At 40.8% G+C, this 26,332-nt stretch overlaps 1 protein-coding gene across 3 annotated transcripts in view; it reads left to right on the forward strand.

The window, feature by feature from the left end:
- The window catches only part of LIN52 (lin-52 DREAM MuvB core complex component), a 120,281-nt gene extending 97,346 nt beyond the window's left edge, over positions 1-22,935 (forward strand). For 2 of the 3 annotated variants that reach the window (XM_060295046.1, XM_030831696.3), the window contains exon 6: positions 20,891-22,935. In XM_060295046.1, coding sequence (XP_060151029.1) covers positions 20,891-20,946 — 56 coding nt within the window. In that variant the 3' untranslated portion in view covers positions 20,947-22,935. Of the gene's footprint in view, positions 1-20,268; positions 20,528-20,890 lie in introns of all 3 variants that reach the window. The other variant, XR_004034148.2, reaches the window with a different exon arrangement.
- Positions 22,936-26,332: the final 3,397 nt, after the last annotated feature.

Below are 26,332 nucleotides of genomic sequence, written 5' to 3' on the forward strand. Positions count from 1 at the left end.
GGTGGCTCAGTGGTTGAGAGTCCGCCTGCCGATGCAGGGAACACGGGTTCGTGCCGGTCCGGGAAGATCCCACATGCCACGGAGCTGCTGGGTCCGTGAGCCATGGCCGCTGAGCCTGCGCGTCCAGAGCCTGTGCTCCACAACGGGAGAGGCCACAACAGTGAGAGGCCTGCCTACCACACACACACACACAAAAACATATATATATATATAGTATCTTTGCTTTCAAAAAGTACATAAATACAAATTCTGATATTAATATGAATTTATTTTTTAAATTTATTTATTTATTTTTGGCTGCGCTGGGTCTTCGTTGCTGCACGCGGCCTTTTCTCTAGTTGTGACGAGCAGGAGCTACTCTTTGTTGCGGTGCGCAGGCTTCTCATTGCGGCGGCTTCTCTTTGCTGCGGAGCATGGTCTCTAGGCATGCAGGCTTCAGTAGTTGTGGCACACGGGCTCAGTAGTTGTGGCTTGTGGGCTCTAGAGTGCAGGCTCAGTAGTTGTGGAGCATGGGTTTAGTTGCTCCTTGGCATGTGGGATCTTCCCAGACCAGGGCTTGAACCCATGTCCCCTGCATTGGCAGACAGATTCCCAACCACTGCGCCACCAGGGAAGTCCTTTAATCTGAATTTAAACAATTGATTTATGAAGTATATTTTCTCTTGAAGTATATTGGCAGTAATGTCCCAACACTCAGTTTTATCAAGAATGTTGATTAGTTAGACTTTCAGTTAGTTCTTTAGCAAGAACAAGTCCAGGAGGAAAGGGCTATTTTTCTTTGTGCCTCAGGGTAGAGGTAAGAACTGGATGCTTATGTCTTCAGTGGAGAAACCCAGGTTCTGTTAGCTTGTATCTTCCCTGTGCGAAGCCTCTTTATCAGGGGTTTCACTTGAGTCCAAGGGAGTTTTTATTCTTCTGCATTTAATTTTTGCACAGCTCTACACATCACCCATTTTTATAAAAAGAGCATTAGTGAGATATTTTACACATACTATAAAATTCATCCATTTAAAGTGTACAGTGTGTTTTTAGTATATTCACAGAAGTGTGCAACCACCATGACAATCTAATTTTGGAATATTTCCATCACCCCAAAAAGAAACCCCATACCCATTAGTGGCCACCCCCATTCCCCTGACTCCACTTCCCACTCCCCAGTCAGCCCTAAGTAATCACTACCTACTTGTTGTCTCTGGATTTCATTCCTTTTTATTGCCAAATAATATTCCATTATATGTATATACCACATTGTTCATCAGTTGATGGACATTTGGGAATTTCCACTTTTTGGCTGTTATGAAAATGCTACTATGAACATTTGTGTGCAAGTTTTTGTGTCATCATCATTTTAAACTTTCTTTTGATGTGGGGGTGTGTTTGTATATTATAAGTTTTGCATTGGGATACCCTGGATATAGTTTTAACTTAGTATGAGTACAATATATATCACCCAGTGATCTAAATACATTTTGCTAAACTTAAAGGTAACAACATTTATTGGTCTCTCATTTGTCGTTTTGAGTCGCTCAGAAACTGACTGGGTAAGCAAAAACATAAACCTTTTTGCTTTCATCACTGTCAGTACTGGATTCCATTTAAAGGTCTCTAGAGTTTGATATTTCATATCTTGAGCTAGAATGGAGAAGAATGGCTTATTGTGAATCCAGTTACAGTTGGCTGACTGTCATGGCTAAATGACAACAATAGGTCATACCCTCTGTTTTGTTGTTATTTTTAATCTCGGTCATATATTCTTGTTTTGTTTTTGCATAGAGTGAAACTTTGAAAGAATAGAATGTTTCTGGCACATAGAAATTCATTTCTGTATTGACATTTAGCCTCAAAGACACATCACTGATTATACAGATGAAGTGAATGTACCCAGTAACTCAAGCTGCACTTGGGTAATCATTAAGAAAGCAGTTCAAAGAATGTGATTAATGGTAGGACTATTTAAGTGTTTTATTCACATTGTCTTCTGGCCTTTGACTCAACTCTGGATTTATTAGAAATAGTACCCCTAAATCAAATCAGAACTAGAGAGTACCAGGGACTTAATAAATAGTCTTTAAAATAAACTTTTTAGCAAATTATGAAAACTAGCCTTTATAGTCTCTCTACCTACCAAAAAAATGAGTGTTAGGTATGTTTGGTTACAGGAATGCTAGTTTATTAGAATCAACATGAATAGAGAGGAAAAAAAATGATTTAAAATGTGGTTTTTAGGGACTTCCCTGGTGGCGCAGTGGTTAAGAATCCGCCTGCCAATGCAGGGGACACGGGTTCGAGCCCTGGTCCCACATGCCGCGGAGCAACTAAACCCTTGCGCCACAACTACTGAGCCTGCACTCTAGAGCCGAAGAGCCACAACTACTGAAGCCCGTGTGCCTAGAGCCCGTGCTCCACAAGAGAAGCCGCTGTAGCGAGAAGCCCGTGCACCGCAACGAAGAGTACCCCCACTCGCTGCAACTAGAGAAAGCCCGCGTGCAGCAACGAAGACCCAATGCAGCCAAAAATAAATAAATAAATAAATTTATAAACTAAAATAAAATGTGGTTTTTAGATGGAATTATTTCAGGTTGATCTTACAAGCACAGGATTTTTAACTCATTAGGATATTATTCTCCACCCTGGACTTTATAAATTATTTCTTCTGAATAAGAATAAAAGCATTTAAATAAAGCGTTTAAAATAAAAGCATGGTAGCTGTCTCCATTTTTTAAAAAGTCTTGCAAAAACATCAATCTACAAAAAGAAACGACTTAGGAGCAAGTCACTTGACTTAACTGTTGTTTGGTTGTTGACTGTCACAGCTTTTTGCTTAACCAAATATGGTGAATAGTTATAATTGGTTTAGTTTCTGCCAAATTTTGGATAGATCAAATTTGTTATTTGTGATTTAACTTCTTAAAGCAGGGCCATTTCTTATACTACTTTGGTATCCACAAGAAATCCCAAATGATGCTGGGAATTAAGAGGGTACTTAAAGCTTACTTTAAGATCTATTTCATAATGTTCACTGGCATTTTACACCAGTGGCCTAGCGGAAAGCATTTCAAAAGGAGCGGTCCTTAGCTTGCAGGGGTGTTCCTAGACAGTATATTCCTAAGGGGTCAGTTCAAATATCACTCCTTTTCTAAAGCTTTTCCTGTCCATCCAACCCAAACCTTCTGCGGAATTAATTATCCCCGTGTCTGTCTTCATAATGTGTTATATACTCCTCTTATAGCTTGGATGACATGACTTGATAATTATTTATTTTCCAGTCTGTCTTCTGACAGATTCTCAAGGAAGGTTAAGGATTATATTATAACCTTAACATTAAACATAATGCATGGCACTAGAGATAGAGCTGAAGTTTTGGTAAAAATTCTAATCCTTGGCTGAATTTTAATTTCTCCCTTTGTTGCTCATAGAGCAGATAGTCTCTCCTACTTTTAATATGATTTTTAATTAATTAATTAATTAATTATTTTTTGTTGCTGTGCTCAGGCTTTCTCTAGTTGCGGCGAGCGCGGGTTACTCTTCATTGCAGTGTGTGGGCTTCTCATTGCAGTGGCTTCTCTTGTTGTGGAGCATGGGCTCTAGGTGCACGGGCTTCAGTAGTTGTGGCACACGGGCTCAGTAGTTGTGGCTTGTGGGCTCTAGAGCGCAGGCTCAGTAGTTGTGGCGCACAGGCTTAGTTGCTCCACGGCATGTGGGATCTTCCCAGACCAGGGCTCAAACCCGTGTCCCCTGCATTGGCAGGCAGGTTCTTAACCACTGCGCCACCAGGGAAGCCCCTCTCTTCTACTTTTAACTTTATGGTAAGAAATATGGTTTATGATCATAATTTTAATAAAATTAAAATTTTATTAGTAATTCTTGTAGTAATCAATTAGAACTGCCTCTAGAGTTTCTGATTCAGTAGATTTGAGATGGAGACCTGACAATGTGTATGTCTAACGTGTTCCCAAAGTGATGCTAATGTGGTTGGTCTAGGGACCATGCCTTGAGAACCACTGATACAGGTAATAAATGCTAACTAACCTACCTGAAAACTTCTACTATATTGAAATAGGATCTGTTCCTGATTTCCCCACCTAACTTTCTTTTTAAGGTCTTGGGGGAAAAAAGTACTCCATAATTGCAAAGCTCTCTACAAGTATCTACACAGAGCACAATTAAGCTGTTGATGAGCAAACTTTAGTGCCCAAAGGAGGGGAGGGTTTTTCTAAGGAAGATTGGTTGATCTCTCTTGGTGTCTCATTATCTGCAAGCATAAGAGTATGTAATGGGCGAGCAGTTAGAACTTGTTGACTAGCTGATGAAACTAGTTTAGAACTCTGACCTTTGATTTTGAGGCCAGTGGTCTAGCATCTATAAAATGCTTCTTTTCACTTTCGCTTCTTTTTTGGTTTGAATGCAAATAAAATTAATGAAAAAGATATTTTAACTTTAATTATTAAGCATTATAGTAAATGTTTATATAGTATCTAACCATATTTCCCCTTCTATTATATTTTGCCGTATTGATCACACATAAGTTGTTTTTAAGATCCTAAATTATGACCTGTACTATCAATGAAAGAGTGTTTTTTTCATTCAGTACATGCCTATTATTATGTTAACTATGTATAGGTTAAACTCGAGTTTCAGTGAAGCAGACTATTATACACAGTATAATATAATTTTCTGGCTGTGGATATTTTTGTGTTCTAATTCTTTTATGTTAATAATTCACATATGTTGTAAATAAGATTTTTCAGAAACATCAAAACTGGATATTTTGAAAAAAAGGTTAACTAGCTGTAATTTCTACTCACAAGGTAAATAACCACTACCATATTGTTATGGACCTGGGCCCTTGGACTCTTTATTCAATAGAAATTGATAAGAGGCCAGATGAGAATTCCAGTCAAGGCTTTATTGGGGCTCGTGCTGCAGTACAAGGGAGTGAAAACAAGAGACAGGTACTCTTGCTCTCTCTCTGAGAGGAGCTGCTTGGGTCCTTAAAAGGGGTAACAACAGGGGTGGGTCCATGGGTTGGGCAGGAGGTGTAGCTTAGGTGATCTGCCCACCCCTTTAGTGGTGCCATGTACAGGGATCCTGCACAGTGCCCTGCTTTTGCTCTCAGCACCTCAGAAATGGCAGTTGGTTTGTGGCCTTTTTGAATCCTGTTGATCATAATTGCCCCAACTGTGCACGTGTGCAGTTGTTTTTAGTCCCTTATAGTTTCTTTGTATTCTGTCACTCAAAGAGATGTTAGTCCAGGTGAAAGCACTCCGGTAAAAGGTCCCAGGTCCCAGCCTATCTCAATATGACTTCCTAAGTAGACACGTCATACGATCAAGTTCTTACCTTGATGTGATGTGGTTTTAAAAGAAATTCATAATCAAGTGAAGACAGTAATTGTTGTACATTTGTACTACTACATTATTTTAGAGGAAAAAGAGGATTTTTAAATTAAGCTTTACTGGATAAATACTATATATTGGGTATTTTTTCCAAGTCTGTTAGGGAAAATATCTTTAAAAGTGTCTACCATTGATGAACTTATTGTCTGGTCAAGTTGAAAACATGAACCATACATATGTGAAACCACAATGCCAACAATTAAAAATCAAATTATCGGGTAGAACAAGTAATTTGTGTTAAAATTGGATAAATCGTCATCTGTGAAGTAAAAGAGTGATCAAAGTGAAGTAGGATTATTGAGGTCATTTATATTCACAGTTGTTGATAGTATGAGGAAAAACTAGCTGAAAGTTAACAGGACTAGTGAACGTTTAGATTAAGCTATTCCTTTTGTAACTTTGTTTAGATTAGGCTATTCCTTTTAGCTATTGGACTGGCCTCAGCCTTAAAGTTAGGCTTGCTACCAACCCTAAAGCTTTCTTTTTTTAAATTTTATTGAAGTATAGTTGATTTACAATGTGTTAATTTCTGCTGTAGCAACCCTAAAGCTTTTTATGAGAAGATTCAATAAATGTGTAACTTGGATTTCCCTGGTGGCACGGTGGTTAAGAATCTGCCTGCCAATGCAGGGGACATAGGTTTGAGCCCTGGTCCAGGAAGATCCCACATGCTGTGGAACAACTAACTAAGCCTGTGTGCCACAACTACTGAGCCTGTGCTCTAGAGCTCACGAGCCACAACTACTGAAGCCCACGCACCTAGAGCCCATGCTCTGCAACAAGAGAAGCCACTGCAATGAGAAGCCCACGCACCGCAACAAAGAGCAGCCCCCGCTCGCTGCAACTAGAGAAAGCCTGCGCGCAGCAACGAAGACCCAACGCAGCCAAGAATAAATAAATAAATAAATTTATATAAATAAATAAATGAGTGACCAAAGACTCATTCTCTCCATCTCCCAAAGAATTTTTTAGAAGCAAAATGTTGAACCAGAGAGCTCCCCTCATAGCTATTTTATGAATAAATTGAAAATTGTGCTCTTAGATTTGTCTGTATGATTTCTTAAATAAAGGTTGGAAGGCAGCAGCTTATTATTATTAGGCTTAACCTGAGTTAGATTTGGTAGAGTTTAAAAAATATGTAATCTGCTTTTGATTGTTTGGTCATGTGTCATTTGTTCCTCATCCAAAGAATTTAACAATGGAAATAAACATTCATGACATGAAAAGTCACCCCCTTTCTACAGCTTTTCCTGTCCATCCATTTCCAAGTCCTCTGCAGAATTAATTATCCCCATCTCTGTTCCCTGGCCTACTCTTCATTATATTATGATATGTAGTGATAATGAGGAAAAGCTGTATTTCCAGAGAAGCATTTGGTGAAGTTTTCTGTTTACTATGGAGATTTTCCAAGCATATACTAACTAGAAAGAATGCTATAATGAACTCCACGTACCCATCCCCAGCTTCAATAATTGTCAACTTTCTGCCATTCTTGTTGTATCTCTGCCCCCTTATATCACACTTTTTGTTGTGGTTGTGTTGTTGGCCGGAGTATTTTAAAGCAAATCCTAGTACCATGTCATTCATAAATAATTTAGTATGTATCTCTAACCAAGAAGGCCTTTAAAAAACACACACAATTATTACACCAAACAACATAAAATAATAATTCCTTAGTAACGTCTTATAGTCCATGTCCAGTTTGGTTACAAATTGTGTTTTTCACAGTTGGTTTGTATGAGTCAACATCTGGACAGGGTCTACACATTGCATTTGATTGACATCAGTCTTCAGTCACTTCATCTTCTCTATAAGCACACTCTTCTTCTAGGTTATCCCCCCCGCCCCATGCTATTTAATTGCTGAAGAAACTGGGTTGTTTGTCCAGGAGGACCTCCCACATTTTAAATTTGGATGATTTTTCTCATGGTGGTAGCATTCCACATGGTCCTCTCTTCCCCCAAATTTCCTGTAATCTAGTAGAGTTAGAGAATAAAGTGGGTTCGGAGTCAGTCTTTTTGGCAAGAATGCTTCATAAGTGTACTTGCTATTGTTGCATATGAAACACAGGACCTTCATTTGTTCTAGTTTCAGTGAAGATCAGTGGGTTTAGGTGGTATCAGTCTCATTCTTTCCATAATAATAATAATGATGATGATTACTATTCTAATAAATCAGCAACTATTTGGTTTCCCTGAAATGTGGTCCAAAGAGGAAAGGCAGAAAAAATGCTTGATTTTCCCCCTCTTTTACTTACCAATTTTCAGAACATGAAATGAGTTGAAGTGACTGAGGGCTTTTAAGAAACATTATAGTAAAATATAATATATTAAATATAAAACAGTATACTAGTGTATTATAATTTAATATAATACATTATATTAATATTATATTAAATATAATACATTAAAATACTATTTAATGTATTTCTAAGCACTATAATCATTATTGTTTTTGACACTCAAAACTGTCCCATCTTTAGTTAGTGGACACCCCTTTATGCTGACTTCTGTGTCATTTGACATGACCCTAGTAATCTTTGGTAACTCCCTTCCTTTCAGCGTGTCAAGATATTCCTTGTTCATTTACTTCAGACTTAGAATCTTATCCATTTCTCCAAGGAACCCTGGGAGTAGAAATCTTCATTTTAGTAGAAATCTAAGTACTAAGAGTATTAATTGGTACTGGACCGTCATTGCTTCTGGGCTTTTTCCATGGACAGGGTTGGTAAATGAGTTGTTGTTGTTTTGTTTTTTAACAGAAAAAGAAATTGTGTTCCTACCAATATGCCCAGTTTAAATTAAAGATGTTTAAGGGGGGCGGGCTTCCCTGGTGGCGCAGTGGTTGAGAGTCCGCCTGCCGATGCAGGGGACGCGGGTTCGTGCCCCGGTCTGGGAGGATCCCACATGCCGTGGAGCGGCTGGGCCCGTGAGCCATGGCCGCTGAGCCTGCGCGTCCGGAGCCTGTGCTTCGCAACGGGAGAGGCCGCAGCAGTGAGAGGCCCGCGTACCGCAAAAAAAAAAAAAAAGATGTTTAAGGGTTTTAACTTAATGTATTCGGGGTTTTTTTTTATTTTTAATTTTATTGGAGTTTAGTTGATTTACAACGTTATGTTAGTTTCAGGAGCACGGCAGAGTTATTCAGTTATACATATACATATATTCATTCTTTTTTAGATTCTTTTCTCATATACAATGTATTTGATTTTATAATAGTATGTCTTTTACTCTGGAAATCTTGATTTCTAATAACTAACATAATTATTTATGTTTTAACCCACAATGAGACTAGCATCAAAAGAACTAACTACATATAACAACAAGACTGCTGAATGCAATTTAAGATTTCTCTGTGCCTCATTTATATCTTTAGGATATGTACTTGTAGGGATATATAGTCAGAATATGTCTTTTAGAATTATTTAAACTTTTGTACTGTGTGGTTATTGCCAAATTTTAGAGATTCAAGTTATTTTCAGTTTATTTCCACTTTTAGAGATTGCCATTTTTCTATTTAATGAATTTTTTAATGTATAAAATATTTATATGGTGTCCCAAAGTAAAACATATAAAATAAGGTGCATCCAAAGTGTCTACCTTCCACCTCTATCCTACCCCCTCTCTTTTTCTCTTCTAGGTAACCATCTTTATTAGAAAAACAAATACTAAACTTTATCCTTCCATTATTTCTTTTGAAAATATAAGTAAATATACCTGTGTATTTCTCCATGTCCTAATTTTCCACATAAGATAATATATTATACATAGTGTTCTGCGCCTTGCTTTTTTTCCGCTCAGCAGTATGTTCTGGAGATCGCTCCATAGCAATATATAGGTCTCTTCTTCATTCCTTCATACAGTTGCACAGTACTCTGTAGTATGGAGTCCCTTCCCTAAATTTGAGTTGTTTCCAATCTTCAGTTATTACAGATAGTGCTGAAATGAATAGGAATCTGAATACCCTATGTAATATTTTTGCTGGTGTATCTTTGGGTAGCTACCTAGAAGTAAAATTGCTGGGTCAAAAACATAGGTAATTTTACTAGGACAAAAATTTCTTATGCACAGTATTGAATTAAGAATTGAAAAGGAAGCAGATTTCCTCTTTCCTCATATATGAATAAATTATTTCAATAGATATATAGTTGACCACCTCCCATGTGCCTGGTATTGTTCTAGTTGCTGGGGATAGAGCAGGAGGCTCTGTAGAACTTCAAGGAGCATGAAGAGAAATAAACAAAGTTAATTTCAGATTTTGGTAAGTGCTGTGAAGGAAGTAAATGTGTTGATATGAAAGAAAGTAACCAAGAGGACTCACTTTGGATAGGGTGACCACAGAAGACGTCTTTGAAAAGGTGATGTTTGAACTGAGATTTGACAGATTAAAAAAATGATTAACGTTGCCATTTATAGACTTTCCTACTATACGCCAGGCAATATAAAGGATTTTCATACCTCATTTTATCTCACAAGACTGCAAAGTCTATTTTATAATTACATTTTATGAATGAGAAAACTGATGCTCATAAAAATAATTTGCTTAAGGTCTTAACACCTGTAAATGGGGGGGGAGGGGGGGCTGGGATTTGAATCAAAGCTAGACCCATCTAATTCCAAAGCCAGATAAGAGAAATCCTTTTTACTGTATACATTGCCTCTCTTACCCAGAAAGAAAGCAGAGAATACCGAGTTAACATAGTAAATGGTTTAGACTCTTGTTTTAACCTGGCAGAAATACAGTGTTTTGTTTTTTTTCTTTTAAAGCACTGTTCACATTTACTACTGAATGATTACAAATTCAGAATACATATGCTTGTTTTCTTTGGGAGTATTTGTTATATAACAAAATAGAAAAACATGTCTTCTTGTCCAAGCTAAGTAAAACAATTTCAATATCTGTTTTTATTGTTTTCAACTTAATGATGGTTCTCTGTTTAAAATACCGTAGCAAGAACCTAGGGGCAGGACAGGAATAAAGATGCAGACCTACTAGAGAATGGACTTGAGGACACGGGTGGGGGAAGGGTAAGCTGGGACAAAGTGAGAGAGCAGCATGGACATATATACACTACCAAATGTAAAACCGATAGCTAGTGGGAAGCAGCCGCATAGCACAGGGAGATGAGCTTGGTGCTTTGTGACCACCTAGAGGGGTGGGATAGGGAGGGTGGGAGGGAGAGGCAAGAGGGAAGAGATATGGCGATATATGTATATGTATAGCTGATTCACTTTGTTATAAAGCAGAAACTAACACACCATTATAAAGTTATACTCCAATAAAGATGTTAAAAAATAAATAAATAAAATTTTAAAAATAAAATAAAATACCGTAGCAAAAATATCCCCCAGATATTTCTAGCCTATTAGAATAATGCATCTTCTAAGTATCCTATTTATTTATTTCACAAATATTTGTTAAAATCTATATTCAAGGTACTTTACAGTGTCTATTTGAAATAACTTCATTAAATGAAATAACCAAAACATTCAAGGGACTTCCCTGGCGGGCCAGTGGTTAAGACGAGGTGCTTCCACTGCAGGGGGTGCGGGTTAGGTCCCTTGTCAGGGAACTAAGATCCTGCATGCCTTGCAGACTGACCAAAACAAAAACAAAAACACGTTCAAGGTTCTGTAAATAGCCATAAAATTAATCTTAGGGGGAAATTTCTTCTTGTGCCAGCACTTACTGAGGACTTAAATGTATTGTCTTAAGTCTCATACAACCCACTCAGGTAGGTACTAATCCCCTATTTTACAGATGAAGGAACTGAGGCACAAAGAGGCTACATAATTTACCAGAGAGCACCATCTAATAAGCGATAGATTCAGACCAAAGTTCAAATCCTATGCGATCATAGGTTTTTCTATATCATATATATTAAAAGGTCATATCAAACAACAAGAAAGTAGGGAAATATATTCTTCCTTTCTGGTGAGTTAAGTCCATACTACTGTCAGATGAACCATGCGTGAAGATTCATAGACATTTTCTTTGGTATCTTAAACTGTAACTACCTGCAGTTAAAAGTCAGATTCTAATTTTACAAACAAGGCCACCTCTAACAAAATTACAATAAAATGATCTTATTCCCTGGCTTAAAGAAAAATTCTCCAGTAACTATAGGAGTGCTTGTGGTATCAAGACAGCATCTTCTATCTCTATGTAAGTCATAAGCAAAGTGATATTGTGGTGAAAAAATAGTGGCATGAATAATACCTGCTCACAGCCCAAGACATTTGATGTATCTTGGGCCTCAGTGTTTGTCGGATTTTGCAATTTCATGAGCAAGATTTGTATTTTTTTAAAGTTCTATATTTCTCTGTGTTCCACTTGATATCAAATCTGTATTCTTAGATCGTAGCGTTTCATTAAAAAAAATAAATAATCTCAGCCCCTCCTCCCTCTCCTCCCCCTCCCCCCACACTCATTTCGTATAATATGGTAATGATATCACCGTAGCTGTAATTACGGGTCATCTTCATTTCTTTCATCTCTGCCTGTTCTGATGGCTTCATTCCTTTGACGGAAAAGATTTGGCTCTGGGTGCTATGATTATTTTGTTAAGCGTTATTCGAATAGACAGGAGTGAGAGAAATTAATCAATCCAAATGCAATTAGCATCATGTTTAACCCAGTGATGGACGTCTCAAGGTGAAACAGCCAGGGGAGTTTCAGACATTATTATTCAATCCAGTGGTTCTTATCTAAATTATAATCAAGAGAGGTTTTCATTGGCTTCGCAATGTGAAGATGTAACTCTTTCCCTGCCCTGTGGGTCAAGAAGACTGGGGCCTCCATCCTCTGTAGACGTTTGCTGCTGCCAGCACCTTGAGGTGGGGATGTTCCAAGCAGGAGGATTTTCTTAATATCCAAGTCCTTTGAAATTCATCTATACTGTGACCTTGGTCTGATTTTCCTGGGAGTGGGATATTGCCTGTGAATAAATTACTCTAACTTGGGGCAAAATATTTTGTGTCCTGATGAAATCAGTTTGACTAGTTCTTTCTTAACCTTACATGATAGATTATTATTGCTGTACTCACTTTATGAATGAGGAAATTAAGACTGTGTGAAGCTACTAGCCTTTGGTCACAATAAGTGTTTCACCACGATGTATTACTACGTGAAGGCCCTGAAGTGTGAATGTTCTGCAAAAATGTATGAGTATTTAATAAAAGTTTGCCCCGAGTGTATTAATCCATTTCTTTGATCTCATTGCTGTTCGTTCAACTGAGTTTACCCTTGGAAGTGGAACCAACTGAAATAGGCCTGTGAGGCCCTCTGAAGAGGAAACAAAATACAAATAAGAAGTTTTTAGGTCTCATTTCTTGAACACAAATCTTTGGGGTTTGTTGTTATTGTTTTGGTTTGTTTTTTAGTAGGGAGAAGGATGATAAAAAGGGTTGAATATTTGAAATCTAGTCTTGTTTTGCTCTTGAAAGAGGGCAGAGCAAGGAGAGTTGATGGAGAAACATAGGCTTTCACCTGAATACAGCATTTTTCAAATACCTGACAATTAAGATTCTTCTACTTCTTTCAGCCTTCAGGCATCATGGATGACACTTCCCGTATTTTATGTTCCTGCTTGATGGTTTATATTCTGAGAATAAATCTGTTGGCTGGATGTTTCTGTCCTTTTTTTCCCCCTGTTGTGAAAAGCCATTAAAATTATTTTCCATATTGGAACTGTCCAAATGCATTTAACTGTACATTGAGTCCTGGCATTTCTTTTTTATATTACTTCTTGGATAAAACATTCTCTGGAAGTGGCCCTTGCTATGAATTGAAAAAAAAATGTTTGATATAAAATTATCTTTTCCTGAATTCACGGGAGAGAACATAGTGCTTAGCCACCCCACTCTTTTAGAAGAAAAAGTCATGTTAGAGAGACAAGACACTGAATAGAAAGAGAATCTGGGAAGTGTGCCCCAAAAAGGATTTTCTGAGAATTCTTAGGATGAAGATTTTCATAGTCAATGATAGTTTGGTCATGGATGTAGCATCCAGACTGTTTTTTTCTTAGATATTATTTCATTCTCAAAGAATTTTGGGCAAAAGCCTAAGGCTGTTCTGTCTGCCTTCAAATGCTGCTTTTATATATTTTAGAGAAAAGTGAGATTTCTACCATAAAATCTTTTCTTTTAAATTTATTTATTTTTGGCTGCGTTGGGTCTTCCTTGTGGTGCACGGGCTCTAGGCGCTTGGGCTTCAGTAGTCGTGGCACACGGGCTCAGTAGTTGTGGCACACGGGCTCAGTAGTTGTGGCTCACGGGCTCTAGAGTGCAGGCTCAGTAGTTGTGGTGCATGGGCTTAGTTGCTCTGCGGCACGTGGGATCTTCTTGGACCACGGCTCAAACCTGTGTCCCCTACATTGGCAGGCGGTTTCTCAATCACTGCACCACCAGGGAAGTCCCTCTACCATAAACTCTTACGTTGAGTGGACTCTCCCACAAGAGTTGACTGAGAATGGTCAGTAGACCATATTACAATTACACCATTTTCTGAGGGCCACCAAGTATTCAAATGAGGTCCCAAGAGAGTTCCTTCTCATCCAGGAACACCATGCTCAGTTCATAGCACCTTCTGCTCTTGACAGTGGCCCCAGCCACTCTCATATCAGAGGCATTATAAAGTGCTTAGTCCTTGACTTGAATTATTGATCACTTAGTGATAGGTTTTTGTGGAGGTCTGAACTGGAGCATGGCGAAGAATCTCAGTCTGGGGGCCTGCCTGGAACTGCTCTGCTGTACGCCGGCCCTATGCCGGAGTGACAGGAAAACTTTCTCATTCCTGTGAGAGAGAAATCAGCACTGTAAATCACATTGGTTTCCTTTGTTCTCCTCTGATGTACCAAGGCACCTGTGAACAGCTAGATAGCTCCATCTCAAAGGCCACTTCTCATTTATTTGAATTTTCCATAATACCTAGTACATAGTAGGTAGGCTCTGTACGTGACTAACTTAACTATTCATCCATCCCCTTCATGCTTCTCTTCTGCATAGCACACACTCATGACTAGGAGGTCCCTCAGCGGAATTAGAACGCCTTCAACTGAAAAATAATTGTTAAAAAAAAGTCAAAACTGTAATCATAACAAATGGCATCATTTCTACAAAACACCTTCTATAAATCTAGTTAAATAGATAACCTTTTAGCACATTGATTTAAACCGAACTAACTAGGGTTTTATGTGCTCCTTTTTGCTAGAAGAAGCTGCTGGTGTAGTTAAGGAAGGTCGCTGCCTCTAACTAGCACCCAGGTTTGAACCTCCAGAGTATACGTGTTACACAGATGCAAGTCAGGCATGTTTCCCTTTGTTTTACATTTGAGAGCCTTTAAAAAATAAATAGTTCATCCTCTTTTTGCCACTCCTGGTGCTGCTTGTGTGCGCATTCGGTACTGACCTGGTACCTTTTCTCTTTTGTGAAATGGCAGCTGCGGAGACTCTGTTGTTTCCCATGACCGATGGAAAACCCAAGGAAGGAGTCGAGGCTAAGAACAATGATCATATTAATTTGAAGGTGGCGGGGCTGGACAGTTCTGTGGCGCACAGATTAAGATTAAGCATACGCCACTTAGTAAACTAATGAAGGCTTACTGTGAATGACAGGGTTTGTCATTTGAGGTAGGTCAGATTCCAGCTTAATGGGCAGCCAATTCATGAAACAGACACACTGTGAGAGCAAAATAACTTACTGGATTATGAAAGAGAAGGGCTGAATGAGCATGCCACTAATGGAGGAGGGGGCGCTGTCACGGAACCAGCATTCTGCCCCAGTTGTTGTCGATCAAAACATAGCATTGGTCATTTAGCTTAAAAAAAAAATAAAGGGAATATGCTCGTGTACATCACCAGTTACTTTAAGTACAGTAAAGGAGTGAGGAAATGGTACATGGAAGAACAGAGAAATCCATACTATGGTAGCCAAGATGCTGTCAGTGTGTTCCAGCAGCAGACAGGAGGTGTCTGATATGAAGGGAACTTGCTCTTTACTCCAGATCTCAGTTCCCACAGACCAAGAAGACCTTCGCAGTTAGAAGACTGCAGTTTGGTTCTCCCACATCCTGACTACTACAGTATGGACTTCTCTATTCTTTCATATACCCCTTCCTCACGTCTTTATTGTAGTTGAAGTAACTAGTGTACACAAGCATATTGGCTTTTTTTTTTTTAAGCTAAATGACCAGTGTTATGTTTTGCTTGACAAGAACTGGGGCAGAATTCTGGTTCTGTAACAGTCCCCCCTCTCTCCATTAGTGGCGTGCTCATTCAGTCCTTGTCTTTCATATTCAAGTAGGTTATTTTGCTCTCACTGTTTAACAGAAATCAAACAAACAAAAATCCTTGCATACCTTGTTCCATTGGAGAATTTTAATGTTTTTCACTTTATCACTGTAAAACCCAGGGCAGTTTTATAACTTTTTGTACATAGCTGTTACGTGTAAGGCAATCTGTCTTTAAGCAGGGATAAATTACTCTAAACGAAATGAATCCTAGCTAATTTTCCCATCAAGTATCTGGTTGCTTAAATAAACTTCTTGTTTGACATGAAAGAAAGAGTCATACAGTAGCTAGCATTTACAGAATGCCTGTGTGACCCTTGTATTAATCCCATCTTGAACAGATGAGGTGACTGAAACACAGAGAGATGACTTGGGTGACTTGCCCGCGGTGGTTCAGGCTCAGTGTAGGAGCTGGGGTTTGAATCCAAGCCTGTCCAATGCTAAAAGCCCTGCTCTCGGGAATTCCTTGGTGTTACAGTGGTTAGGACTCCACGCTTCCATTGCTGGGGGCCCGGGTTCAATCCCTGGTCAGGGAACTAGGGTCCTGCAAGCTACACAGCGCAGCCAAAATAAATAAATGAATGAATGAATAAATAAATAAATAAATACATGCATGCCCTGCTCTTTTCACAGCGTTATGCTGTCTCCTTTGTTTCCTGGCCACTCAGAGTCTCCTAAACAGCCAGTTGTTGCTTTTCAGGATATGAGAGAACCATCCGCCTCGCTAATGTTTTTATTTATATTGATTTAATTATATTGAGGCACAATATAAATAGTTAAAGTGGTTTGCATTGGAACTGCAAACCAAATGCTATGAGTTTCTTCCATGTCATTAAAAGTTACTTAATCTTTACATTGTTCCCTATATGAAAGCCAAGCAGAATTTTATCAGGCAGTTGCCTCAAAGTTATAATCTGGAAAATCTTTCTATAATGAAACCCATATGTCATGGGCGAAAGGTGCAAAGCCCTGGCATAGAGGGCTGGTCTCGTGAGAGATTCTGCACCCAATCTCGTTAACCAGGGTGCCTCTGGTAATCCCTCATGCCCTCACTGGTGAGAAATCAGTCTGTACCACTGAATCTTTTTCAACCAGCCACCGGAAGATTTACCGCAGAGAAGACAGTTTGGGGATAGTCATTGTGGAAAGGGAGCCAGGGGCAAGGCTAAATGTAGGATGGCGGAATTGGAGAGTCTAAAGAAGAGATTACATTAAAGCACACACCACCTTCACAGCAAGCAGAATGGAGTCCTCCCTTCCGCCCTGACCTCTCTGAAGTATACCCAGGTATTTACAGCTGCTGTGAACCTGACAGCCCTAGGGAAACTATGAAGGGGTGACAGAAACTGCATCAACCTGGAAGTTGATTATAGTTTATCCATTTGCTGTCTTTAAATGTGTCCCCTGTCCCACACTCAGCAGCAGTTCACATGTTCACCCTTTGGTGAGAGTCCTGACTATGGCTTTCTCAGTTTATGGTCTGTGCCCAGCATAGGAGGGCCTGTAAATCATGACTTGACGTGGAGGTCATGCTTCTCTTCTGCAGAGCATACACTGGTGGCTGATGACCAGTGGATCCCTCTGAGCTTAGTGATTCGACTGTGGTAGCAGTGTTGCCTTCCTGTTGAATCTTGTAATCCTAGAGAATCAATCCAGAACCAGAAAATAGTTAAGAAATGTTGTTAACTCCAGATAAAACTTTCTCTAGCAACTTTATGGTCCCCAGGATCGTCTTCTAACACATTGTGGGAAAAGAGAAGCAGGAGAGAAGGCAGGAATTGGAAGTGCCAAGCTGAAGAGTATGTAATCTTACCCTGGTCATTAGTGCAAGAACTATACCAAGTGGTAACTGTTGGAAAGAAGGGATGGAACTAGGCAGGAGGACATAGAAATACCTTACTGTCCTCTGTCAGCAAGCATAGATTTCTCTAAAGGTTTTTTCCCAAAGAGATTTGAAATCCTTGGTGGGAGTTTTCTAGTAAAACACATTTACATTATAAACCCTACTGGAAGGGGTATGTGTGTGTGTGTGTGTTTGTGTGTGTCTGTGTCTGTGTGTCTGTGTAGAAGAGGAATACAGAATAGTAGCAGAAGGCTGTCTCCCTACTCCTAATGGGATTTTGTAGCAGCATGTGTGAGTTTGTTTCAGAAGTCAAAAACGAACAGATGTTGGTATAAATTACCTCTGTGTCTGATGTCTTGCAAATTAAAAGCGCGGTTGGCATCGCTAAACAATTTCACTAGGTTTGGGGGGGTGTGTAGTTAGCGGGTGGTGATTACTATAGCAGGTCGGTAAGAATCTTTACATTGCAGTAGAACAGGAGAGCCAAGGATAAAGAGATGAGGAATAATATAAGGGGTATATGAATTAATCAGAGATGTTAACATCTCTGATGACAAGTGAACAGGAGGGCATGTGCTCCGGAGCAGCCCCTGACTCACAGCAATTTCTCTGCACTAAAAGGGGCTGGTGCCTAGGATGTGATATGTAGGGCACAGCCCTCTGTTAGGGAGCAGCTAGCTGTGTCACAAATTTGCGTATCTCCTATATAGGAACAGCGAGTAGGCAAACTTTCACCCCTCCCACGTAAAAGATGATGTCTTTTGGAATACTTCTACTTTTACGGTGGTTCGCTGCAGCTCTGTGTACTTAATTAGGTTGAAGGGGGAGGAATGACTGAGTGGAAGGGGGGTTGTTAAAAAGGATTGGTTAAATTCAAGGAGAGCTTGCCACTGAGAGACTTTGGAATATCCTTTTTTTTTCCTTTTAAATCCTTTTGATCCCTCGAATAGATTGGGTCTTGTAAAATTTTAAGTCTTAAAATATTGGTCATTCTCCCATTTGGGGAAGAAAAGAGCAAAGAGTTGTGGGACATGAAGGACAGTAGGCAGAAATAATTAGTAAGATCAGTACAGTGCTCCTGGCCCAGGATTTTTGGAACAGGGCTCTGTTCTACCCAGCTGAGTATTGTATTACTCAAGTCTGATTTCCAGAGCACCTGCTTCTAGCCACTTTGCAGGATCATTTGATACTGTGTTTAAATTCATTAATAAGCACTGGAGAGTAGGCAGAAAACCTATCCAAGTAGGAATAAATGATGCGACCCACTCTGGCCAAAAGTCTAAGTCAATTCCTATAGATCAGGCTGAGGGAAAAGATTCCAAGGAATGGGATTTTCGAGATTGCTAGCCTCCCTTATCACAATTCATTCACTTATTCACTTAGGAAATACTGCATGCAAGAGAAGCAGTAGACTACTTACCCTCCTCTGAAAGGCGCTGTGTTAATAATACCACTATACCCAGCATGATCATGGCTGAATACCCGAGGGGGCGGGGCAGGTGGCATTAATATGCTACTCATTTTACAGATGAAGAAACTGAGGCGCAGAGATCTTTCCCATCTCAAGGTCTCGCCCAGCTGATAAATATTAGAGTTGGAACTTAAACTGCATTCAGATCCTGTGTTCTCTGAAAGAAATCCATGCTCCCTCCCCTGGGCAATAAAATACTTGTTTGGATTTCTTCTAGAGTAGTTAGTCCTTGTCCCTGGATCTCTCCATGAATCTGGCACTACTTCCATCAAGGGAAATGACTTTTCTTGCCGAATAAGCAAGGTAAATTTTAAAAGAATCCCACAATGTAGAGAATGGAGCAATGAGGGTCACTAACAAGTCTTATTGTTTGTCTGTGAAATGGAAGGAAACTAACTTTACTCTGTTCCTACTTGGTTCTAGTTCTTTTGTATATTATCATTCATCCAGCCAACATTTATTCAGCAGATACCGGGTCCAGCACTATGCTAGGTGCTGGTGATAAAAAGAATAATAAAACACAATCTCTGCCCTCAGTTCTTCGACTTCCATGGAGGAAGACAAGTATATCAACAAGTAATTGCAAGTCTTATAGGAACTTTGTATGTATGGGATTTGGCGTAAACCCACTAAGGAAGGAATGGTCAGTTTGATTTGGGCCAGGGTACGGTTGAGGGCACATGAGACAAGCCCAACGCTGGGGCTTCCATTCCTAGTTAATGGGATTTCCTTTCCCTTTGTTGGAGCTTTGGAACTTGTGAAAGATGGGGAATGTATAGACTGCAGTTACCAAAAGCTTTCCTGGTTACAAAGTTTGTATTGTTTTATTTCTTCCTTGTACAAATGAACCAAGAACTATTAAATGTAGATGGTGGGGTGGGGGAGTGGGAGCCCATTCATCTAGCACCATTTGCTCTGCACCGGGGAAGGGAAGCAAGGAGGCTAGGGTGAAGGTCCTTCTCACCCCTGCAGGTGCCTCCCTAGCCACCTCACTCCTTTGACCAAGATGGAGACATGTCCTTGGAAGCCACAGGGCACCATAGCCTGCTGTGTGTTCACTGCATGGTTCCAGAAGACTTCTGGCCCCCAGGCCAGCCATCGGAAACTTTCAGCACTGTTACATCCATTTAAGAGACATAAAAAGATGATCTTGTGGGGATGAGGATGAAGGGGGTTATGCCACGTACAATTTTTGAGGATTTGCTTGACAGAGCTAAAATGGGGGGCTTCTGGAGTGGGTCTTGTAACTGAGAAATGTTTTACTTTCATTTCAGAGCCTCATATGTAGGAAAGTAGCTGTATAAACCCTCTTGTAACTACAGCATTCAAAGATTGATGGTGCTGAAAGTGAGAAAAAGACCCATAAACCTTGCCTGGCTATATTAAATATCTAAGGACTGACAATGCCAAGAGAGAGAAGACCAAAGCCCTATACACCCTACTTTATTACTCCATCCACAGATGAGCTGCACTGAGGGAATATAAACTCTGTTACATTACAGTATCCAGGGACTACCACTGCTGAGAGATGGGGTAAATAATCTCTAATTTTGATTTGAGATTATAAATGTCCAGAGACCCACAATCCAGAAAAGACTCTAATCTAATCTTGGTTGGATTTTAGCCTCCAAGAGCAAACCCAAGGGTAAATGATAAAGATTTCCCCAGCTGGCCTGCGCGTTATAGTAATTACCAACTTCAGAACAGTTTGGTACAGTTTGTTGTCAATAGTGGTTTGTTTTTCTCCCATTTTGGAGGTTAGTAGAGATTGAATCTGTTATGGTAGCAACTTTGTATACAATTTAAATCAATCTGCATTCTTAAATTAAGTCTTCCTGTGAACGCTTTTTCAGATTTTAGGTCTTCATTTATCTTTCATTTGCTTTGTGATTCCAGCCAGAGAGATGACACGGGGGAAATTCCTCAACATTCTAGAGAAGCCCAAGAAGTAGCAGCTACTTGTGGACAGGATGCCCTGGGGACTGGAACCATGCTTCCCTCCCAGTGCAGTTCTGATGATGTGCACCTCACTGCTTCCTGCCCAGAGGCCGGAGGGTGCACCTCCAGGACTGACCCTCTCCCCTGCTCCTGGCACTCTGCGCTTCTGAGGACATTCGGCGGCAAGAGAAGAATCTGCTCTATCCAAGCATCTGTGGTGCAGTTATTCATTCAGCTTCTAGACTGTGACCGTCTCAGCCTCGGATGTTGGTAACACCAGAAGGTATATCATTCTTAAAGGTCAAAGTCCTGCTTTCTCGTTTCCGGAAATGATTCTGGAGCTCCAGGATCTTACAGTTGATTTGATTCAGTGATAGCAAAGTCAGTTGAGATGTGTTGATGGGACAAGTTCTTTTGAATTGTACTTGATCTCTTAGGAGGTGTTTATGATGCAAGGAGACCAGAGACCAATTAGATTCTGGACCAGACCATGCAGCTTGGCCTGCAAGCTCACCACTGTATACTAGGTTCCAGGAATCCCCAGCTGGAGAAATGCTTTTAAAATTCTACATCTCTCAAGAGAGTCCCATCCCCCAATGCCTTGCATTCCCCACCTCCCAGCCCCCACCATCAGTCTGACTCCAGGGAAGGGGATCCCTGTGAATCAGGTCCCTCCTGGGATTAGCTTGTACAGTGAAAGGCATATGTAGGGTTGCATTGGGTTCTAGACCTCCAGACCAACTTAAAGGTAACAGAAAGGACTTTTGAGTTCTAGTTAATCTGTTACAGATTCAAGTGAGAAAGTCAGTGTGGCCTGAAAGATAGGAGAAGGGGACTGCTTGCAGGAGTTCCCATTTGATTAAAAACTAGAAACTCTACTTGACCTTAAAGGAATGTGCTGTGGAATGGTGGCAATGTTTTGCCCCCCTTGTCCCATCTCACAGCACAGATTAGATATTCCACCCATGTGACAGAAACACACACACACACAAGAAAAAGAGAATTCCCTGACTTTACAACTCTTATGGAGCTCTTTGCCAGTTATCTGTCTCTACGTTAAAACCTGAAAATCTAGCCCGTGGGTAAAATTGATTATACATGTTCTCCTTATTTTGTCTTATAAGCCAGCCCCCGGCTCTGTTGTTTGTAGAAGCACATGGGGTTTCCTAAACTTTATGAAAAGAGCATCCATGTGGCAGTAGTGTGTTGGTGTTTGGACACAAGGAATGTTGTGGTCAAGGTTTTGGTCCCGAGTGTCTGCTAGGGCACAAAACTATTCAGTTTAATAGCTGGTTCATTAACCATTTTCTGACACTTCTGCCTTGTTTCCCATGCTAGAGTTAAGGTTGGATTTTTCTCTCATTTGCACCATTTGACCATCCATGCAATTTTACCTATTGATAAGTGGGGTGGAATTTAACACAAGACATAAAGGAGAGTATGAGAAGGAAAACATTCTGCTTGGGTGCTATATAGAAGGTTAGGCTATAGAGGCTTTGATTTTAAGTAAAGCTTATTATTGACATTCCTTTATCTTAAATGCGGTTAAAGAATGTGAAAGATGGGGAGAGAGAGAGAAAGGGGGGTGTGCAAAAACTAGTGCCATAATGTCAAATTCTAACTTTGCTCTGTTTTTGAGAGTTGATGACGTCAGGCACTTCTAAGTGCTTGGGGAAATTGAGAAACATATGGAGAACATTGGGATACCTCCCCCAAACCAACTCCAGTCTGTAAACTGAAGCTATGTAGTTGGTTTTTTGGTCTGCTTTGGCCTCTTCCTTTTACTGTCATCTTATTCACCAGCACTTAATGTAAGTAGATGTTTTAGAATTGTGATATTTATTGGTTTTGTATTTGCCGTCCTTAGAGATGTTAATGATGTATTTTTATATTGATAATATAAATTTATGTACAATGTGTGCATGTATGTATTTCAGGGTGTTAGAGGACTGTACTTTGTATATGGTGGTGTCTATGTCATCATAATAAATATTTCCCTTTTATAGGAGAGTGAGTTTTTCCTCAAAAGGCCAACTTGCACATTTAAAGCACAGACCTCATCAGAAAGCACAACTGTAATGGCAGATGACCCACTATCTTCCCTTTAATATCACAGTGGGTGGTGTGGGGCTTTATGGTCATCTACTGCGTGGTCTCTAGCTGCCATTCTGTCCTACCAGCCACCCAGCTCATTACTGCTCACCTCCCTAAACAGTGTTTAAAAATCTTTAATACCTCGCCTCCTCTACTAATAAAGTCTAGATCCATCATCCTGGCATTTAAAACTCTCTACATCTAATCCTAATCAACCCTCCAGTTTGGTTTCCTTTCTCTCCAGTATATGAAGTCTCTGTTCCAGTTAATCTGAACAGTTCCCAATTCCTCACTTACATGCCTTTGTTCTTGCCATTGAGTTCCTAGAAAGTCTTGCATCCTTTTCCTACACATCAGCCTATCCTTCCTGTAAACCCCTCATGCTCCAGCTGGACATAATCCTTCCCCCTCCATTCCTACAGCATTTATGTATACCTCCTTATGGCTCTTATTACTACAATCCACCTTATATTTAAGTCATCTGAGTACATGTCTTAATTGCCCCGCTAAATTATCTGCTCTCTGAGATTGTGGCTGTCTCCCACACATCTAGTTCTTTGTCAGTGTCTTCTTTGAACTGGGGGTTCATGACCTACCTGTTTGCATGCTTCCAGTTAAACGTGACAGATCAAAAACAAATATTTCTCTGCCACCTGCGAAAACCGTTAGTAAGCATTTCTTTACAACTCTGTTCAGGAACTAAAGAGGAAGTGCTAATCAGTACTACTGCTTTCACCCACTGATAGTGTACCTGCTCCAGACCAGAGCATATGCCCTTTTACAAAAAACATTCCCGTTCAAGGAAAGCAAATTGCTTAGCATCATTGATTCAGCATTGTTTCCCAAGAAGACATCTGGGTGGACAGTAGATTTCTCTGATCTAGAAAAGCATGGCTGGTTGATTGACTGAAAAGGTACAGCATGACAAATACGCTGCTCTAAATCTTTAGAGATGATTTTTCGCATAAATAAGTATCATTTGCCTACAGGTTTGTCTTCTCTTTTCTTTTGCTCTTCCACATACCATCCGTGCCTCGCATCTGCTGCCCGTGAGCAGCACCAGTCCTGAGAAGCATAGCGCTGGTGCCTGGAGGCACATTTTCAAATTCTTATTCTAAGCTGTTCTCACCAACGGTCTCATTGCTTCTTGCTCTCTTCTGTCTCTCAGGTTTTAGGCCTCAGCTGATTTGCTTGGCTTTCTTTTCATTGTTGGAGCAGTAGAAGTTCACAGGCTATCAATTGCATTGATATCAAAATGCTATCATTAATTTATCTTTTTGTTACCTACCGATTGTATTTTTTTAAATGGACAACTGCTAACTGCTCCTTGTTTTTGGTCCTCTGGCTGCAGGTTGTTTTAGCTCCTCTGTCTTCTGAACTCACCCAAATCAGAGCAGTGAAAACGAAGCTGGTGAAAGTCATTCCATTGCCCCTGTGGCTTCCGAAGGGTGTTTGGACTTCCATAAGGGCTTTATAATAAAGCCAAGGAATTTCATTTTCATTGGGGTGCTCTGGTCCCTTCTGTTTCCTCCAGGATTAAGGCATCACAGGAAGGTAAATGCAGAGCAGGAAGGGAGGAAATGGGCAGTGGGCCACGGTGATGGTCCCAGGGATCAGATAACAGGGTTTCATACCAGCTCTCAACTTCTGCACAAACTCCATCTCCAAGCATTTGGTTATGTTCTGCGGTTTCTGTTTTCTTCATCCTTTGAGAACTACAGGACTACCTGCCCTTGCATGGGCTTCGTTTCACCAGAGGCCCTTGTACCCCCCCCAGCCCCAAAGAGTGGGCAATGAGTGGTCTCTCCCAGCGCATGAAGTTCTGACTGGCCAGTAACTGACTTTTCCTATCTCTTTAGGCTCTGGGGCACTTCGGGGATGTGTCCCTGACTCTGCTTAAAGAGGCCACCAGCCTTCCCACCCTGTGCCCAACACTTTCTTCCGGAGCAGCAGTGGTTGGGGGCTTCAGGTGGCACCAGGTGCACCGTGAGGCTCCCGAATGCTGGCAGAACCTGTTAATTAGCACATGAACACCCCAATGCTCCATTAGACGGGCCAGGCATTTGGAACCTTCCCCTCCTGTGGGCCCCTTCCTCCTAATGAGACCTGGAAGAAGGGCCCTCACAAAACATTGCCTCAGAATAATATTCCGCTTTGTCCCCACCAGTAACCAGGGCTGACAGGATCACTCTGTCCATTTCTCTCCTAATTAGCACAATTCCAGCATAGCCTGAGCCAGCAAATGGAGAAAAGCGATCAAAAGCGATCGGACAACCGTACCGAATCGCAAACACAAAGAGGGCCATTCCCCGTAATTAGGTGAGACAATTCCTCAGTCTTTTCTCGGCTGGAGTTTGCTGCTAAGACTCTTGCTGTTTGGGTCCCAGCAACACAAGTTACATGTCTCCCTGGGACACTAATAAGCCCCAAATTGTCTTCCGCTTCACACAACTCTAACCAGAAGACAGATGCGGGGGGAGGGGGCACAGTGAGGGGACAGGGTCTCTAAACAAGCAGCTGCTGCAGTCTTTCCCCAACTCCAAGAAGTAGACACTGGGGCTGAGGGCAGAGAGGGAAGAGGTAGTTGGCTTGAGAGAACTGCCCTGGGTGCCGCCTGGTCCCTGAGCTGGGGCTGAAGCACTGAGAATTCCTGACCGTCAGGGGATGCCCACTCTGCCTTGTTCGTTCCCCACCTTCTGCCTTTTGTCCCCATTTGATCTCCTCGTCCCGCCTCAGTGGTCCACAATGGTGGCATCACGGGCAGCTATAACTATGGCACCATCCCTGGAACGACATCGAAGTCCTGTTCAACTGTAGTTACGATCTCAAAGATAGCAAACCCACAGCACGCGCATGAATTCTGATCTCAAAGAGCTCATGACCTGGAAGGGGCCCTCGCTTCCAGCACCCATCACCTCTTCCCCACCCCCTGCCTGCTATCTCCATTCTCTATCCTGGAAGATTCCTGGTTTTTAAAACAGAAAAGTGGCCCATCAGCTGCCAAGGCAAGAAGCCACAACTGGCCATACTCCACGTGGCTCAGAGGTTGGCCACTTAATAAACAGAAACAGCTCCCCCCCAGGATTACAGCCCATTACAGGGATTACTGGGGGTGATATAGCCATGAACTTGGTCAGGGACAAACGAATGCAGAGGAGAGTGGCAGCTGGAACCTCAGCTAAACTCAAGCTCTGAGCTGAGTTGGACTCATACACGTTTTCATCTTTATCCTGCCCTCTGCTTTGTGTTTTGACCTGTACTTGATGCTTCTGAAAGTGACCTCCAAAACCAGAAAACGCTCAATTA

This window comes from Globicephala melas, chromosome 2, assembly GCF_963455315.2.
Source record: "Globicephala melas chromosome 2, mGloMel1.2, whole genome shotgun sequence".
Classification (NCBI taxonomy): Eukaryota; Metazoa; Chordata; class Mammalia; order Artiodactyla; family Delphinidae; genus Globicephala; species Globicephala melas.